This window comes from Catharus ustulatus, chromosome 2 (assembly GCF_009819885.2).
Source record: "Catharus ustulatus isolate bCatUst1 chromosome 2, bCatUst1.pri.v2, whole genome shotgun sequence".
NCBI classification, from domain to species: Eukaryota; Metazoa; Chordata; class Aves; order Passeriformes; family Turdidae; genus Catharus; species Catharus ustulatus.
Genome location: NC_046222.1, coordinates 30,305,447 through 30,324,788, shown reverse-complemented (window position 1 = coordinate 30,324,788; position 19,342 = coordinate 30,305,447). Strand labels below are relative to the sequence as shown.

The following is a 19,342-nucleotide window of genomic DNA, read 5'->3' as shown; positions in this document are numbered from 1 at the left end:
GCAAAGACCATAGGCAAGTGTTTGAGTTCCTGAGCAAAGAACCTGCAGACCCCAGCCTGGCTGTTCTTCCTCTCAGCTCCTTCTGCATCAGTCTGACCCAAGGCTATCCTGTTGCAAAGTTACACTGAACTTGAACAAGCAAAGCCCAATGAGAAGGGGAAGAGGTTGCAAAGATTGGTGTTCTAAGGACCCAACAGCATGGATGTTACTGAACTTGGGACTCTGGATAAAGAGCAGATAGAGGCTATCAGACAAAAACAGGGTGCTGTCAAAGAGAGGAATGTGTGTTCAGACTGGTGTAAGCAGCATTCTGCAACCTGTTCCAGTTGTCAAAATGAGTCAAGTAGCCACTGTTTAATTAACATCAGCTTTTATTTCCCTGAAGTTGCCATTCTAGAGTGAATGAGAGAGGGTAGAACTACCAGCAATGGTCACCGGAAATAAAAAGAAACTCAGCAGAAGAAACAGGAAGGTCTGTAATTTAATCCTAAGGAAATTTTTTTTTAAAGCACTTCTGCCCAGAAAGTTTTGGTCAAATAAAGAAGCCTTAAGCCTGCCCCAAAGACAGAGAGGGTATCATTTTTAACTCACCGAACCACCTCTATTTCTGTTGATTTCTCCCAATAGGGCAGAGAAACTACAGATAAAAGGGATTTTCTTTGTGTTTTTTCCTTCTGAAGTGATTCATAAATAGCCAGTGTTCTGCACTTTCATATTCCTTTGTCAGGTCAGAAATAACCACTTTGTGCATTGCTCTGCCTGTGCCACCAGTGTTGGTCCCACGTAAAACAATTCCGATGATGACATCAGATACACAATCATCCTTCATATAAGGTCACAAGTACACTTTTTTGAATTTTATTGGAGGTTTTGACTCCTTCAGATTGGAGATTAGTCTGCTGATAATGTCTAAAAAGGTGAACAATATTTCTATTGGTTCCTTAAGGTAGCTCGTGCTAGCACGTGAATCGATATATTTCCTCCTTTGTAGTCATTATCAGTCCGTATCAGTGAGATACAGGAATGCCCAGCCAGAGTTTTATCTAGGCAGTGCCTTGAGAGTGAAGTCTCATCCATTTGTGGTCAGGATGGCAACAAAAGGACATCTTTCTGCTCCAGTGCAGTGGTTGATTCTCCTCTCTATTCAGGTCTCCCTTGGTAAGTACATACTTTATTTTGCATAAGGCAGTGAGATTAAAAAAGTATGCAAATTTAATATAAATAGATTGTTATTCTACCAACCTCTAAAGCAAAGTGACAAAAAGGTGTTTAAGTATGTATCTGTATTTGATTCAATCTCCTTGGTAATCCTGAGATATTTTACTTTTGTAAAATTTTTGTATTTTACTCAGATATCAGAGACTGGCCATTCTCATAAGAATTCAAGTCCAAATTTTGTAAACAGTTTAGCTGTACTAAAAACCAGTTGGGTATTCTTGCTACTGTTTTATCTCTCCTGCTGAGCTCTTTGTAGACAGAATTAATAATTCCAGGTCTTTGTTCAACACCAGTTGAAATGATGCAGTTCTACCCTGTGTGTCCAGTGGAATTTGGGTAACACAACACCTCCTCACTTGCTCCTGTATACCTGAAGCTTATCACTATTGGTCTCTCTGCTCTTTTGGAGTTTTGTGTATGTGCTTGATGCTGGTGATGAGAGACAGATTTTGGAAACCTCATTTTTTTTCTCTCTACACATGGAGGTGACATTATAGCATTGCGGTGGTGGTCGCATCCCCATATGATGGGAACAAGACATCACGGCTGATGTTTTGCTATAGAATGGTCCCAGTCTTGAAGGTTCTCACAAGTTGTCTGGATGCAATCAGAGCTCACATGGCAGGGAACAGGAGGCACTCTTGACATACATTTTCATAATATGAAACATTTTTTATTTAGACACCTTTGTAGTCATGTTTTAGTGTCCACTGACCTGTACTGCAGAAATGAGAGTGGATTTTTTCCCACCTACATGTTAACACCAGGGAACAGTAACAAACTGACTGGAAGATGCAGACAAAAGTAGCTTTCCAATGACACCATTCTCAGCACCTCCCCGCCTCATCTCTGCTTTGGCAGCACTTGCACTCTCCATGCTGCTGCAGGAGTTCTGATGCTCCCCAGGCACACAGCACTGTGCAGACCAGTGCAGGAGTCACAAGTCTCAGGGACTAAGCTGGCAATGTGCCCTTAGGCAGCAGGCCTGGGCTGGAAACCTCCTCTTAGGGTCTGGGGACAGGAATGCATGGTGTGCACTCATCCTTTGCCTATGAGAAGAACTGTGTTTTCTGCTGGAGCAAGCAAAAATCTCATGCCTTCTCAGCCAAGCAGAGCACCAAACCACTGAAATAAATGAAGATACTTGTGGGACATGCTGTGGAGTGTGAGGAAATACAAAGTTGCACCTGTACGTAATCATAAAAAATTCACAGAAAAGTGATTACAGCAAATGATAGCTTTTACTAGGAAATATTTAAATTTGCCTATTGGGTTATGCCTTCCTCTGCATCCAGTCTTGCATGCTGTTACATGTTGAAAACATCAGATGTACAATTATTTTAAAATTCAGGTGCACAGAAGTCATACAGTTGAGTGAATAGTTTGTTTTGCTCCTGGATACGGCTAATAGAAATCGGTTATATGGTTATATTAAAGGTTTTAATATGGCTTAATGGTTTTAAAGGTTATATGCCTTTAAAATGTATTAGGAATTCAACTTTTCTTAGAATTTATTTATCTTTTAAATGCATAAATGTTATAGCTGAGAAAACTCTTTTTTTGGAACTATGTTCTTCAAATAGCCTGCGGGATGTTCTCCAGAATATCTTTGTAGAGACTTATAAGATTTATCACAAAAAGATTATGCTCCCTCTGATACAATGTTGCAGGCACAAAGTGGTTTTGTAGCTACCTGAGGATTGTGCTATGCATGTGACTTTCTTATTCAGGAGACTTGAGGAGAGAGGATATTTTGCAAAAAAAAATGGTTTTGGAAGTTACCAATTGTCAGTCACTCAAAAAACCACCTTTTTTTTTTGTTTGTTTCCAAATTGTAAATGATAGGCAGGAAATTGTGAGGAAATCCAGTAGTGTTAGCAAAGAGATAAAGCCTTTGCCTGTGTATGACAGGTAATCAGGTGCCAAAGCCACACTGTCTGCGTCTGATGAAGCAGTTACAGACCACATGAAGATGGAGGCAGAATTGCCTTCCAACTGACTACTGTTAGCAGTTTACTCTGCAATAGGAGATGAAACAATGGTTAGTTTTGGAAAGAAATGGCTGCATTAGCACCAGCTCATGGGTTAAGACTGATGCACTTGCAGTGAGTCGAGAGAAGAATTAGATTTGCTTCCAAATGTGAAGAAAAATTAAATAATCTGATTTCACAATGTCAGACAACAGCAAGATGTGTGATATGTAGAAATGCCTTTCTTTTGAGGAAGAGAGTGAAGGTGATATTTTACATAAAGGATTTTTTTAAAAAAAATCTTACAGGAAAACCCAAGGCTCTTAGTGCAAATTATCTTTTCTCATTTCTCAAATGGCATCATAAATAGGAGATTATCTTCCTATTTTCACTGTTTGCAGAGCTGCACTGCTTTCCATCCACAGTGCTGGGCCTGGATGAGTACTGCAGGTTTCTCTTGGCAGCTCGTCACTGTGGCTGTGAGTGCAGATCAACAGGACCTATGTCCAGGCATGGCTGTGCCAGAGTGGAACACAGATGCACCTCCCACATAGCACAGGCAGTGAGAGAAGTTCCAGGTCTGTGCTTGAAGCGGCCCTTGGGCAGAGCATGTGGGTGGAAAACCCAGGTGGGGAAGGCCAAGGCCATTAAGGATTCTTAGTGCACTCAGGACATTGACAGTTGGATCAAACCAGTCCTGTAAATGTTTGCTTTAATATTCTATTGTATGTGTCAGGTCTTGAAACTGCAAAAATTTGTGACCAAAGTTATTAGGCTTCTTATGTGACTGTCCTGTAAACCTCCTTTAGCTATGTGGTCAATCTGAATAATCTCCCAGGCCCAAAAGAAGCTGCCATCTTTCTTCAGAGATTTACCTGTTCCATAATATGCTGAAATGCAAACCTGATCAAACTGAAGACAAAAGTCAGACATAGTGGCCAACTTCTTCCTGTTTCCTTTGCACGTATAGCTTGTAGTTTGTCGTTAACCTGGGAATACAACAGTCCTGCATGTGGTCTTCTACTATTTGATTTTCCACCCATTTCACGAGTATCCTCTTTCATGCTTCAAACAGCAGTGACTTAGATCCAGCTGCTAGTGAGGCTAACTTTTAGTCCAAAACCTATGTAATACTCACATACAAATATGTACTTACACACACCACAGCTGTACATGGCTGCCCACACAAATGGAAACATGCGACATGTGACACATGACACAAACATAAACAGCACCAGTGGCCTCACAATGATCCATCTTAACTTCTGTAAGGCCTTTGACATGGTCCCACACAACAGTCAATAATTAATTATTTAATTAAATTGGACATATGTGGGTTTGACAGACAGATTATTCAATGGATAAGAGAGATCAATAACAAGTGGTGTCCCTTAGGGGATGGGATGTTTCCAGAAGACACCAAGCTCAGTGGTGCAGCCATTGAGGGAGCGAATGCTATCCAGAGGAATCTTGACAGGCTTGAAAAAGGAGCCTCATCCCATGAAGTTCAATATGGTCAAGTGTAAGGTGTTGTACCTGGCTTAGGACAACCATCAGGATCAGAATGGACTGGAGGAAGTATGGCTTGAGAGCAGCCCATGGAGAAGGACTTGGGGATAGGGGTGGGGATAAATTGGACATGAGCTGGCAACGTGCCCTTGCAGCCCAGAAAGCCAACTTTGAGCTGAGTCTTCAAGTAGATCCCCCGACCTCACCACCTCTCCAGTAGCTGGTCTGGCCCCTCTGGTCCCTCTGGTAGCCAACTCCTCCAGTTACCTCACTCCCAAAGACACACACACAAACTTGGCTTCCAGGCCAATTAACTCACAGGATAACGAAGTTTGATCTACTGTATCAATCATACACTGACAGACAGTCCCCTCACCCACTCCAGCTGTCGGTGTTTATTGTGGCAGGCTTTGTGAATCACAAAACAGTGACATTACTCTGCATCTCCCAACCCTGATAACTCAGTAAAAGAGAAAGTTTGCCTGTCATAAGAAATAATTTACATTTTAGTAGCACAGCCAGTTCAAACTTGTAAATACAGATATAACTCTTGCAAAAAAATGCTCTTTAAATTGGAATTATTAGGAATGGTGAACCAAGTAAGTCTGATGTATGAGTAAATTAAGAGCAATAATGATCTCATTAACATCTGCAAGTGGTAATCATGATTAAGCTCTGTCCTTTCTACAACCTTGCTCTGTCTGAAGGTGCTGATGAATTGAGGCTGTCAAATGGAACTGGCCCTTGCTCTGGGAGAGTGGAAGTAAAACATGAGGAGCAGTGGGGAACTGTGTGTGATGGTGACTGGACCATAAAGGATGCTGAGGTTGTCTGTAAGCAGCTACAATGTGGATTTGCTGTTAAGGCCCTAAATCGAGCTCCCTTTGGAGAAGGAACTGGACCAACGTGGTTGTACCGAGTTGATTGTCATGGTGATGAACCTGCTCTCTGGAACTGCACACATACAGGATGGGGTGCTTTTACCTGCCCTCATTATTTTGATATTGGAGTGATCTGCTCAGGTAAGAAGTGTTCCAATCTTGTATAATAGAAAAAAGATACGAGCCTGGGATCAAACTTTGTCCTAGTTGGATAAAGCCAAGTATGTACTCCCTTTACTCATCTAAATCAAGTTGCTCCAGCATTAAGTCTTCTGCTGACTATGAGCAAGCTGACTTTACCTGGGCACAGCAATGACATAGAATGAACATATTAAATGACATAGAACAGAAAAAAGAAAGCACTATTTGTTTCTACCACAGCTCTCCCAGGCAACAGGAGAGCAGTACTGAACTTGTCTATGATCAGGAATGGGGACTAAAAAAGCAGCTGGAGGCAGAGAACCAAGAAAATGCAGTGTTATGTCATACAACTGCCCTTCTTCTCTAGACCTTCAGTAAGCTGAGACACAACAGTCTGCAAGGGCAAAAAGAAGTCCAATATCCGTTTGGCTGCTTCCTGTGCAAGAGGGACATGGTTTTACTCTTTGGGAAAAAAAAAAAAAAACACTCCAAGAGGTTTTTCCTTCCCACCTTCAGAACTTTACATTTGTCCTTTTTTGATTTTTGTAAGGTTCCTGTCAGCCCATTAGTCCAGCCTGTCTAGATCTCTGAATGGCAGCTCAGTCCTCATAGTTACAGTAATTTCACGATTATAAGCCGCACCATTTTGACTAAAATTTTGGTCCGAACCCAAAGTGCGGCTTATAATCAGGTGCGGCTTATATATGGACAAAGAACGAAAAGTTGCTGTTTTAGTTTGGAGGACAGGTGTCTGCTGAGAAAGGCAGGAGTTTCTCTTTGAAATGGAGAATGCAAACCCCCTCTCTCCAAATCATTATAATTTTGAAATCAAGGGGCTTTCAGGCAAAAATATGGGAATTAGGAATAACAGTTCTTTTCTAGGGAAATTAAAATAGAAATACAGTACTACAAAGAAACAAACTCCAAACCCTGACACAGTCAGAGTACAACCTGACACCGTCAGGCAGGGTGTTGGTAGCAGTCCCATTAAATGGTGATTGCAGTCCCCTTGCAGTGACAGATGTGGCTCAGTTGGAGCAGTGCTCCTGCAGAAGGTGCAGTTTCCCTCTGGAGGTCCAGTGGTGATGTGGAGAAATCCGGTTTTCCTCTGGAGTCCAGTGGAGAAAGGGGCTCCCTTAGTGTCCCAAAACCTCTGTTTTTATCTTGGTAAGAAATGCTGGACTCTTCCCCCTGGCTGGAGCAACTTTCAATGGGATGAAGTAATTTTATCAGTCACGCAGTGGGACTCAATGGGCCATTAGCAGACAATGACTCGCTGGAGGAAGGATGGGGTGTGAAAAGATAAAGAACAATGCCTTGCCTGGTTTCAATGGATGGCCCATTAGCAAATTATCTGCCATTGAGATAAGGATCACTGTCCCCACCCTCAACAGATGGTGATAGAACAGATACCTTTTATCACACTCTGTATTGTAACATGCGTCTTATAATCAGGTGCGGCTTATGTATGGACAAAAACCAAAAAGTTGCTGAAACCCAGAAGTGCGGCTTATAATCAGTGCGGCTTATAATCGTGAAATTACTGTATCTCCCCAACCCCGCAAAATCGTAAGAGTGTACAGTAAATTCCCGAATACGAGCCGCACTGAGTATAAGCCGCATCTCTGGGTGTTGGCAAATATTTCGGTTTTTGTCCATAAATAAGCCGCACCTGAATATAAGCTGCTCTGTTGTTCGCAGCGAGGACCCGTGTGCAACAAAGTTGCCAAATAGTAACAGAACCACGGCATGGCGGGGTTTACTGGCTCAACTAAGGTTGTGCAGGCTCGGCCCGCTAGGGGCAGCTGATGGGGCCAGGTGGTCCAGCTCGGTGGTGCCGCTCGGGGCTGGCTGCCGCCTCTGGGTTCGCTCGCCCCGGCCCTGCTCCCGCCGCGGCGCCGGCCGGGCACAGAGAGCGTGCCCCGCTCCTGCCGCGGCGAAGGCCGGGCACGGAGCACCCCCTGCTCCCGTCACGGCGGCGGAGGGCGGGGGCAGAGCCCCCCGCCCCACTCCTCCCCGAGCCACGGCAATGGCGGTGCGGCCCCCCCCGTTCCTCCCCGAGCCGCGGCAATGGCGGCGTGAGCCCCCGCCGGCTCCCCGGGCTGCGGGGTCCCCCCGTCTCTCCCCCAGGCTGCAGCAGAGGAGGGAAGAAGAGAGCTCTCCTGCCTCTCTCCCTGCCCCCCGTGCTGCCTGCAGGGAGCCAGGGCAACAGAGTAACACTGTAACAATCGCGGAATGCCGGCTTTTACTGGCAGGTGCTTGGCTCAGTGCCCTGGCTGGCACGTCTGGGGTTGTAAATGTCAGAAAATTATTCACATATTAGCTGCCCCCGAGTATTAGCTGCACTTCCGGGTTTCCACCAAAATTTTTGTCAAATTGCTGCGGCTTGTATTCGTGAAATTACTGTACTCCATCACCACCTCCATGAAGAGAAAACACTGAGCAGAACAGGCCCCTGGAAAGACCCAACAAGTGATATTCCACTTACTGACAGTCTTTAGGTAGAGTGCAACTCACTAATGACTGAACCTGACCATTCAATCAGCTGCTTAACCATGTTGTCCTTCCAGCCAGACAGTAACAACCTATTTTTGAACATAAGAATATTGTGCAAGACAGTGTTAATGGCAGTGCTAAATGTGAGGTAAATGACATGCTGCTGTCCCCTCATCCATAAATCCATTTTAATCAGAGAAAGCAATATAGTGCCACAGGCATGATAAAACCATGCTAGCTCTTCCCATTCATCTCCTTTTACCCACAAATTATTTCCTAGAAGTCTCACTCCATGTTTTTCCAAGTACCAATGTAAGGCAGGTCAGCCTGTAGATCTCCAAACTGTTTTTTCAGCAATTTCTGAAACTGGGTGCAGCATTTCCTGTTTTCTGTTCCTGGGGTGCTTCAGCTTCCTATTCATTGAAATAATGAAGTCTCAAGGACAGACACTAGTAAAAGGCTATTTGTCTATTTATCTATTTGGGGATTGCTACTTCTCAGTCATTGGCAAATGTTCAAAGCTTCCTTCCTTCTTTCCCAAGGATTTAGTGTTTTCACATACTGAGAAGTAAGCCATGTCATACACCACTATTTTTTTTATCAGTCCTGTATAGGAATTCCCACAGTCACAATTAAAAAGTATCAGGGGTCCTCATAGAAGTTAAATGTGTCTTGCCCATTAAGATACAGGAGTTATAAAAATAGGTCAGTACAATCTACCCTTGATGCTGCATTTCTTGTTTTTTGGGTTTTTTTCCAGGCTTCTCTGATCTGCGTCTGACTGGAGGGGACACTGCCTGCTCAGGACATCTGAAAGTAAAGCAAGAAGAAACTTGGGCGGCTGTCTGTTTCTCACACATTGATTTCAAAACTGCCTCTGTTATATGTAATGAGCTAGAGTGTGGCCAGGCTGTGGATACCTTGAGAGGAACTCACTTTGGAGACACACATGAACTCATCTGGCAAGAAGAGTTTCACTGTGTAGGGAATGAGACCCACCTTGCAGACTGTCCCAGGAACATACACCATACTAGCACGTGCTCTCATGATGCCACCATTGTGTGTTCAGGTGAGAATTTGGACTGATGGGCATAATTCACCCATGTCCTATATGCCTTCTTTCTGTTAACCCCCAGTTCAGGGCATCTGTGCACTTCTGTAGTCCTCAGGATCCTCACATGCTTCCCCTACCATGTCTTGAGCCATCCAAGAGGGCTAAAAAATACCAGAGAGCGGCCCCACAATGTCTCATTCATTCTACTGAGAGTCTCATCTAACATGGGCAGTTCTAATCACTTCACTACCTCACAGAGACCTCAAAAGGGCTGTTATTTCTTTTATGCTATTAGAAATATGCACTAAGAATGCTCTACACATCCTTCTCTTATGAATAAAAGGAAAAATGGCCAGAGCAGACAAGCAGGAATACTGAGACAATTATTTTTTCCTGTGGTGCCAGTGTGTATGCTAATCCCTGGCACTTCATGTAATTATAAAACTGGAAGAGGTACCATATCTCCAGAAGGTTGAAGGAGGCACAAGTTACAAATGTAAATTATTTAAAATAAAATTTAAAAAAGAAAAAGCTGTCAGAGACCTAGATGACTTTCATTGTGACTGGAAGGGAATATTATTTAAGAACTCACTACAGTCATGGCTGCTGGGGGTTCTGAATACAGCTATGTATTGCCACCCACTGAAAAAGTGAAGATTAGACCTAACAAACACAACTTTTTTCCTGAGGCCACAGTTCTAAAGGGGTAAACTAAACCCAGGGTAGAGCTGTTGGCAACAGTCTGACACAAAAGAAGCCTGGAAAAGGGCTGGAGTTTACATCCACTTCCTGCCCAAAGGGCTTCAGTCTGTTTCAAGACTGCCTTGAACACTGTGACCAGTGGCAGCCAAATACCTCAGTTAAGGCATCTAACAGACCTTGGCTCCTGCCTCTGTCTTGCAAGAGTCTTAGCTCAGAGCTGAAATCCTGGGCTCATTAGGGGTGCAATGCAACGAGACAAGGTAAGGGTAGAAAGCAGCAGTGTGAGAAGACAGAGGGACTGCATGGGGTTGGCAGTAGGACACCACAGTGCCATCCATGCTGCCCTTAATTTATTGGGAATATACTGGTGGTTATGGCCTGTTGTGTTCAGAGCCTTGCTCTGGGGTATGGATGAAAGCTGAGAATTCCCCACTGCAGTTTCTGCTTACCAGGAAATGTGACATGACCAACTACTGTAAAAGTGATACCAGTTGCTCCTACTCTGAGTTCCTCACATGCAAGGCAGTGCTGAAACTGCCTCTGCAAGAGAAGATGTTGAAAGGTCGCAGCAGTATTGTGAGGGGAGGAGAGAAAGAGCAAAGAGGAGACACTGAACATTAAGAGCCAAAAGACTTTTAGTCATACAATGCAAGCTACAACATGGACAATGGACACTTTTTTTCAGAGCTGGCTTATCAGCATCCTGTTCTAAGATGCTTTCCAGTAACCTGAAACATAAATAAGTGCTAGTTTCTTGCAGACAGAGAGAACTCTCTTAGAGTACAGAACTCTCATACCACAAAAACCAAAAAGTAACTGCTTGCTAAGCTCCTTTATTCTTTCTGCAGGCTATGGCGGGTACAGGCTGACAAACAGGTCGACAAACAGCAATACCACGTGTTCAGGGAGAGTAGAGCTTCTTCACGGAGGCACATGGGGAACCCTGTGTGACTACCTGTGGGATTTACCAGCTGCCAATATTCTCTGTCAGCAGCTGGACTGTGGAGTTGCACTACTGATACCAAGTGGACAGTCCTTTGAGGAAGGAAATGGATCTGTCTGGAATGGCACATTCAACTGCCAGAAGAATGGCTCACTCCTGAGAGACTGTCCCGTGCATGCTTTAGGTCATGATAAATGCCCTGCTGGAAAAGAGGCTCGTGTGGTGTGTTCAGGTGAGCAGAGGAAAGGTCTAGGAAGAGAGCTGAAAAACTCCTTCCTTGAGTAAAAATATGGACTCAAAATTCAGAGGGCATATGTGGAGTCAGGCTCTGTCTTTTGACTACTGCAACAAGAGTCAATGCTGTACTTCAACTGTACTACAAGGCTGCTCTCTCTGAAATTATCCTAGTGTCAGGTAACAGCAAGAGCAGGGCTGCTGCACAAGCCAGGACAAGCCGGGCACAGAGGCTGAGCACAGCACAGGCAGAGTCCTTGCCACCAAGACACAATCCAAACCATCTGCACACAGGACAGAGGAAGGTACTGGTAATAAGGTCTATGAGCAGTCCCAGACAAGTCAAACAAAGAGATGTAGGATCTGGCTGGAGAGAACAGGCAGGCATAGCATGAGATACGACAAGACTGGAGAGTTATACCTGTCATGTACTTGAGGCAGGGACTGAATTCCTGGTTGAGGTTTATGTGAGGACTTGGACCAGCAGTTGAAGGATCCAGAGCTGTCAGCCTGCGGTGATATTGGTCTGGAAAATTAAGGTCCATTGGTTGACCCAAAGTCCCAAAAACCTAGTGCCCTGATTTTAAAAATTGCAAATGGGACCTGGTCCTGAGTTCTAGTCATTCTTCTCAGTAGAACAGACTGGACTGAAGTCTAGTTATGTGTATGAAAATTTCTAGTTATGAGTATCACCCAGTTAAGTAATTTTTACTACTAAATGATAAGGAAAATTCATTCCCATTTCCCAGTCACTTCCAGATCCTGCCCATGAGCAGTTGCAAATGTAACACTCCAATATTCCCTTTCCTTTTACATTCAGGATGTCCAGGAGGCAGGTTGGTGAATGGTACCACATGCTCTGGCATAGTGGAGATCCGTCATGGAGACACATGGGGAAGACTCTGCCACTCTCACTGGAATTTGCAAGCTGCCAATGTTCTCTGCCATCAGCTGAACTGTGGCTATGCAAAATCAATCCAGATGGAAGACGGTTTTGTGGATGGAAATGGGCCTATATGGAGAGATGCTTTTCACTGTAGAGGGACAGAGTCCTGCCTGTGGGATTGTGCTCAAGTGACTTTGGGCAATCCAGCCTGTTTAGCCAAAGAAGTAGCCACTGTAACTTGCTCAGGTAAGTCAGGAGTGGCCTTTTACGGGTGGTGCAAGTTCAGACCAAAGCAGTGCTGGTGATCTCACTGACAGGATCTAGTCTTTAAGGTGGGGAAGCCTTTCTTGCTTCTCATTGCAGGCCCTTGTGTGATGAAAGCAAACAAAGCCTTAAGAGGGGCAGCCTCCTTAATCAGTGGTGAGAATAAATATTTTACCAGCACAGAAATTTGTCTTCCATAGCTTTCCTGCAAGTTATTTCTACTGCAGTGAGATAAGTAGATGTTACTCAACATATTTCCCAACTCTCCTGAGCCCAGGTCTTGCTGAATCACTCAGACTCTCAGGGGGTGAAAGCCGCTGTGATGGGCGAGTTGAGATCTCCCTCCATGGTGTGTGGAGTAGACTCCTGGATGACGACTGGGACATTAAGGATGCCCATGTGGTGTGCAGACAGCTCCAGTGTGGAACTGCTGAGAAAGCCTATTACCTTCCAAAGTCTGAGCGAGGCATGGGTCTTGTTGGCCTAAGGAGCATTCAGTGTACTGGAAACGAGACTCAGCTGATGCTCTGCAACACCTCCCATTATCAGACAGTGCCAACAGGAGTTTCTGAAGATGTTGCTGTGATTTGTTCAGGTGAGTCACTGTGTGAAAGGTACAGAATGTTTCCTAGGGTTTCTCCAGCCCACGTTGTGCTGTGGTGTCACAAATCTTAAGTCGGCATGAGTCTGAGCTTGATGATAGTTAAGGAAGCAAGTGTAATTTATGTAATGCTTTCTTCATCTGAATTTCTTACAGAATTATCTTCCAGAGTCAAAAAGAGCTATTAGAACACAGAAGCCATAAAAACACTAACTGGGCTATGATTACCAAGCATTCTCACTGCCACTTGATAATTAAATAGCTTTTATTTTGTGACGTTTCTATATTTATAGATACTTACAGCTGTTCTACAGAATATTACAACTGTTTCTACTCTTCTCTGATTTTGTAACCCATTTATGACAGGAACAGTGTCTGTCTCCAACTAAATTAGTATAGAAAACAGGTTGTCTGACTTTCTAAGATAAGGTGACCTCTGCAAATACTTAGTTTGACTAGACACTTCTTGCTTGCAATATCTCACAGGAATTATTCAAACATTCGCATGGTGCAGCACGAGGCCTTTCCCTTTATCCAGTTTTAGCCTCACAGGACTTCTGCTCAAGCAATCATAGCAGAAGAATAGAGATACAATAAGAACATGATGTCTTAAAAGTGCTTTAAAAATATTGTCATTATGCTGACCTGTGCATTATAGTTGTGTTGCATGTTGACAGCTGGATTTTCTTCCTACAGGCAGCAGACAGATGAGGCTGATGAATGGAACAAACCGCTGTGCTGGGAGAGTAGAGCTTTATCATCATGGCATCTGGGGCACCATCTGTGATGATAACTGGGATCTATCAGATGCCAATGTTGTCTGCAAACAGCTTGGATGTGGACATGCCATCGAGGCATTTGTCTCTGCTCATTATGGCGAAGGGTCGGGGAAGATCTGGCTGGATGATGTGAATTGCACTGGGGCTGAATCTGATCTCTGGGCATGCCCCTCTAGGGTATGGGGACAGCACAACTGCCAACACAAAGAGGATGCTGGAGTCCTGTGCTCAGGTGTGTTTGGAAAACCCTTTTCTGAGCCTGTGGGTTCAAACAGGGCTGTATAAAAGGGAAGTCAAGATTAGTAGGGACTTGCTTGGACAGCCTCTTCCTGTCTTGATGACAAACACAGTTAGTCAGCACCTACCAAGATGCGAAGGATCTACAGAAGCCCATATTATGTACCAACATACACACACACACACACATGCAAAAGCCTGTGGTGTGGTAGGATATTTGGGAGATAAATTCAAAGAGTTTGTAAAGATTTCCACAGCAAGGCCCTGTGTTCTCATTACAGTCAGTTACAGCTGGCTCTGAAACAAATAGGAACAACACACTCTGCACCACAGCACCAGACAATCCAAGTAGCTTATGGTGGCTCTGCTCACACATATTTAAGACAGAATTGCAGCAGCAAGAGAGAGAAGAAATGAAAGAGAAGTGGAAAAAACCACTGATGACCCCTGAAGGGAGTGCAGCCTGTTAGGGCCCACGCTGGAGTCAATACAAACCCTGAAAGGACTGCAGCCTCTGGAGCATCCATGCTCACAACACAGGTAGAAACAATACAAGTAATTAGCACTGTAAAAAAAGTGTTACTACACAGGAAGGAAAGCAACATATCACAAGAAGTTTGTGGCACTAATTCCATTTTCATGCCTTCACTTCCAGATTTCCTGGCTCTGAGGCTGGTGAATGGCAATGACTGTGCTGGGCGTGTGGAAGTTTTCTACAATGGGACGTGGGGCAGCGTTTGTTCCAATCGCATGTCCCAGCTCACAGCAGCAACCATGTGCAAACATCTGGGCTGTGGAGATGGAGGAGGAATAGCAACAGACTTCAAATATGGCAGAGGGTCTGGGCCGACGTGGCTAGACCACATTGAGTGCACTGAGCAGCACAGCTTGCTCTGGCAATGTCAGTCAGACCCCTGGGATCCTCGGTCCTGTGATAACCGAGCCGAAGAGACCCACATTACTTGCATTGGTAATCAGAAATGCATTTGTATATGGCCAGACATGTGCATTAACCTATGCATGCACATATGGACACCACAGTAATTACTTTATGTTCACTTGTTATCTGGTGTATATTATTTCTAGTTTCATGAAAAAGGTAGCAACTTTTTTTTTTTTGTCTATATCATTGACTTAAATGAGTGAATTAAAAGCACAAGATTATCACAGAGTGCTGTGGCCCAGTGAAATCCTAGGGAATTCCCTAATAGGATGGTGCCATTGCATGTTTTTTTCAATGCAAAAGTCTATGATACACGGTCAGTCTGTGAGATCTGCGTTAGAATAAGACTTCCCAAGAGGTCTAGAGCCAACTCTATGTTTCTATATGTAAGGAGACATATCAGTATATAAACATAGCCATAGACAAGTGTACAAATCAGTTTGGTTCTAAAGGTCCATTTCTAATGCCTCTCTTATGACAGTACTTTACACCTATGGATATCAATATCTATATTCATATACATATTCACTATAATAAAAACTAATTCTACATGACATTCAGATATTCTGAAAGAGCTGCCTCATGAGAAGAAGGAAAGCATAACCACATAAGCATCAGGAAGATTATTATGCACAGCAACAGCCAAACAGCCATCTGCCAAGAACTAAACAGGCCATACACATATCTCAGGAAATAATTAACCTGATGGTTAAATTTTAGGCATTTTACACTGCCCCAATTTTTTTCAGAGAATAATTTAATTATTTACTTCATTATTTAAATTCCGCAGGAAGAAAGGAGGCAACACCTCCAGCTGCATTTGCTGAGTGTCCAAACTCTACCAGTTGTTCAGGTACCTCCATCTCTTTGTTTTTCCTTATTGGTCACTGTGGACCTTCCTGCTGTTTCAGTAAAACAGAAGGTTTCTGTGTTTTGCAGACAGGGAGAAGCTACGAGTCATGGGAGGAGAGGATGAATGTTCAGGCAGAGTGGAGATGTGGCACCAAGGTTCCTGGGGAACAATCTGTGATGATGCCTGGGACGTGGCAGATGCTAATGTTGTATGCAGGCAGCTGGGCTGTGGATCTGCTGTGTCTGCTCTGAGTGAAGCTGCCTTCGGGGAAGGGACTGGTCCCATCTGGCTGGAGAAGGTGCACTGTAAAGGAACAGAGCTGTCTCTTTGGGACTGTCCTGCCAAGCCTTTGTTTGGCAAAAACTGTGATCATAAGGAAGATGCTGCTGTGAATTGCTCTGGTTAGTGACTGGTCCTTTATTACACAGACCTGGGAAGTAAGTAGGTAGAGAGGCATTCTGCTAGCTGTACTTCCCAGTGACAATTCATTTTCATAATTTTGACTGCAAAAACATCACAAATTACATGAAGATGTTCTCCCTATTTTTCACACTTGCCTCTTCCTTAACCTGGACCCACCTTCCTTTTGCAGGTGTGACAGAAACAACAGCATCACCCACAAGAGCAGGTAAATTCTTTGTCTCTCTTTTCTTTATCCCATCAAATGACAATTCAATATCCCTGATACTTGGCAGATAAAAACAGCTGTTCATTTCAGCTCATCAGAAAGCACTTCACACAGCCTTTCATAAAGGAAAACCGAGTGGCACCGCCCCCAGCTGCTGAATTTTATCTGCTTGAGCAGGACCCATAACAGAGCAGCAGGTGCCCTGCCTCACCCTGCTAGCAAGGGCACAGCAAGGGGCTGCAGAGGAGCAGCCCTTTGGGACACGTGATTCTCTACCTTTTCCCTCTTTGTTTCCATTCAGATCGTCCCCGCCGCCCTGCCACAGGCAGTATGAGACTTTCAGTGCCTGTCATCCTCTGCATTATCCTGGCGACCCTTCTCTGCCTGGTACTTGCCATTCTTGCTGGGCAGATCCGACATTCCAGGGCACAGCAGAGAGGTGGGTCTCAGGACTGGTATGAAATGCCTCCTTTACACGGCCCCAAATGTTTAGTTGGCTGGGGAGGCAGTGGGGATGGGTGACTGAGATGAACTGAATTTGTTGCCACACTGACACTTTTTACTTACTTTCTGGCATGAAAGAGCCCAGAGTTGTTTATCCTCAGTCAGTACCTCTTGGTGCCTTTCTAGGTACCACGCCATGTAGACACCTGTAAGGCACTTCTCCTTTTCATGACCCCAGCCTAAGTATGAGCAGAGACTGTGAAAGTGATCATTACCTTTTACTTTCAGGCTTCAGACTATCCTACGACCCCTTCTCCGAGGTTGTCTATGAAGAGATTGATTCTAACCTGACGAGGGAAAAGCAGGGTGTGACTTTCCTCTCAGGTCTGTGTGTGTGCCTTGCTTTTCTCAAGGGAAAGCTCCTCCTTTCTGATCCCAATCTGACACTTCGCAGCTCCCAAATTTACTGGGAAATTAAAAATTCCTGGATTTGAGGAGTTTCCTGCCCAGTGGACTCTGTCAATTCCTCTCCTAGGGACAATTTGTTTTGTGCAGTCCTAGCTGCAGCCACAGACCATAGATCAGTATAGGTCAAACAAACAAACAACAACCTTTCGCTACAATTATTTAAAGCAGGGACAAATGAAGGAATAATTTGCAATTCCCTCACAGCAGTTGTGTCCCTGTAGGTTTCCTCCCATGGATTGCTTTTCTCCCTTTGTGGCTTGCCTCCCCCATGATCCATGAGAGGCGTTGTGGGGCCCCTGAGGGATTCTTGGTTATTCCATTGTAAGCCCTGCAGAAGTAATACTGACTGCCAAAGAGTGTGCTGGATTTGGATGCTATTATTGCATCCTGCTCTTTTTCTCATGGTGAAGTCTTAGAACTTAAGGAGAGTTTAATCTGGTATCATGCTCTTTCTCATTTGCCTAGATTCTTATTCAGAGAGCTCAAAACCAAAGGAACATTTTTATAGAGCAGACAGTGATGAAGAAAATGGTCCTGGAGCAACTCAAGGTAATGTGAGAAAGAAAGAAAGAAAGAGATCCCAAATCAAGGTAACTTTTAATATCCAAAGTATTACGAGTGATTAAGACTTTTATTTTATGTTCTAGTGATGTTTCCTTGTGATCCAAAATCTTCTGTGTAACTCTTGTGGTGGAAGAGTGTCATACAATCTCATAGTCAAGTTCTAGTTTTCTATATGAGAAATTCAGAATAAATGTTGGCTGGTAGTTCTGCACATGCTTCACAAGATCCAGTCACATGAATCCAACAATGTGACAACTGTTCCTTCCCAGACATTGCAATCGTAACAGCTTGTAAACTGTTGCCTTATTTCTGAGACAAATGGGAAGAATTAAAACAGAGGAAAGACATACTTCAAATAAGAACACTGGTGTAAAATTTGAGCTGATCAAGGGATCTTAATCCAAGAGATCTGAAGAAAATACAGATTCCTAGCTGTGGGATATGCCAAGCATTTGATTTGATGGTTGTTTTTTCTGTTTTGTTTTTTTTTTAACAATTTTAAATAGGTGAGGGAGAGCAAGTGTTTGGAGAAGAACAGTTTTTTCCTAGAGCTGATCAAAAAGCTCTCTTAACTATTGCCTGGTGTCCAAGAGATCAACTGCCAAAGGCACAAGCAGTTTTGGAGCTCAGTTGCCCATATCCTGGATTCTGCTGCACTGTATCTTTATTTTATACTGCTTTTTTTACATTAAAGATTTTTTTTTTAGTTAAAAAACAGACTAAAAGCTTTTCCTTACTTGCTTTAATGTGCTTATAGAGAAGACAATTATTATAAATAATTTCTCTTTCTCTTGTTCAGATTAAATATCGATTTCTAGGTAAAGTGAAAGAGAAGTGCTTTGATTTACCTTAAAGTTTATACACTTATTATTGCTAAGCATATGTATATGCAATAAAAGTGTGCACACTAACATTCGCTGAGGGATGGATTCCAGTTAAGTACAGACATGTCAGTATTACAGCCCTGTGTTGCTGGATCATCAGCTATTGCTTTCCCTAGTGGAAGTTAATACCTATGCTGTTCCAGAGACCTCTCCACTGCCTGAAAATGCCCTGGAAGATGGTTATGATGATGCAACAGAAGCTCCTGGACCTAGAGATGCTTCTCTTTCTGGGCAGAAGGAACAGGAAATCATTGGGATCCCTGGAGAAAGTGACAGAAACAATGATTCATGGACAGGTGAGTCTAGAAGAGCAATGCTGTTCTGTTCTTACAGCCAGCTAATCTATACCTGTGCTCTGCTTTCCTTACATCCGTAAAATTCCTGCCTGTGGCCAACCCAACCTAAATTTCTACTGCACTAAATTTTGTCAGGCCCATATAAATTAGTAAGAATTAACAATATAAACATTTAATTAAATAATTAAAGAAATATATTTAAGACAGACTTATTTTTTTTAAATCAGTGCATTTAACATAACTGTGGAACACCTTCTGATCTGAACTCTGCTTTTTAAGGTAGTGATAAATATTTCTGGCCTATTGGAGACATGGAAAAATAATCAAAATACAGGACTCAAGGTAAC

At 43.6% G+C, this 19,342-nt stretch overlaps 1 protein-coding gene across 1 annotated transcript; it reads left to right on the top strand.

Annotated features, from left to right (window-relative positions):
* Window positions 1–1,088: 1,088 nt before the first annotated feature.
* LOC116992729 (antigen WC1.1-like) lies at window positions 1,089–19,075 on the top strand. The gene is made up of 15 exons (XM_042780214.1): window positions 1,089–1,158; window positions 5,405–5,719; window positions 8,976–9,284; window positions 10,820–11,146; window positions 11,969–12,280; window positions 12,576–12,893; window positions 13,596–13,910; window positions 14,571–14,885; window positions 15,649–15,711; window positions 15,798–16,112; window positions 16,304–16,339; window positions 16,641–16,782; window positions 17,079–17,177; window positions 17,733–17,800; window positions 18,843–19,075. The coding sequence occupies exons 1-15, from the start codon at window positions 1,089–1,091 to the stop codon at window positions 19,073–19,075; spliced, it is 3,237 nt and encodes a 1,078-aa protein (XP_042636148.1).
* The last annotated feature ends 267 nt before the right edge of the window (window positions 19,076–19,342 follow it).

What these genes read in the sequence shown, in the direction of transcription:
- LOC116992729 (XM_042780214.1), top strand. Translation starts at nt 1,089, where the DNA reads ATGGCAACAAAAGGACATCTTTCTGCTCCAGTGCAGTGGTTGATTCTC. An exon ending in GACCCACATTACTTGCATTG is followed by an intron (nt 14,886 to 15,648) that starts GTAATCAGAAAT and finishes TAAATTCCGCAG; the next exon opens with GAAGAAAGGAGGCAACACCT. An exon ending in AGGGCACAGCAGAGAGGTGG is followed by an intron (nt 16,783 to 17,078) that starts GTCTCAGGACTG and finishes TTCAGGCTTCAG; the next exon opens with ACTATCCTACGACCCCTTCT.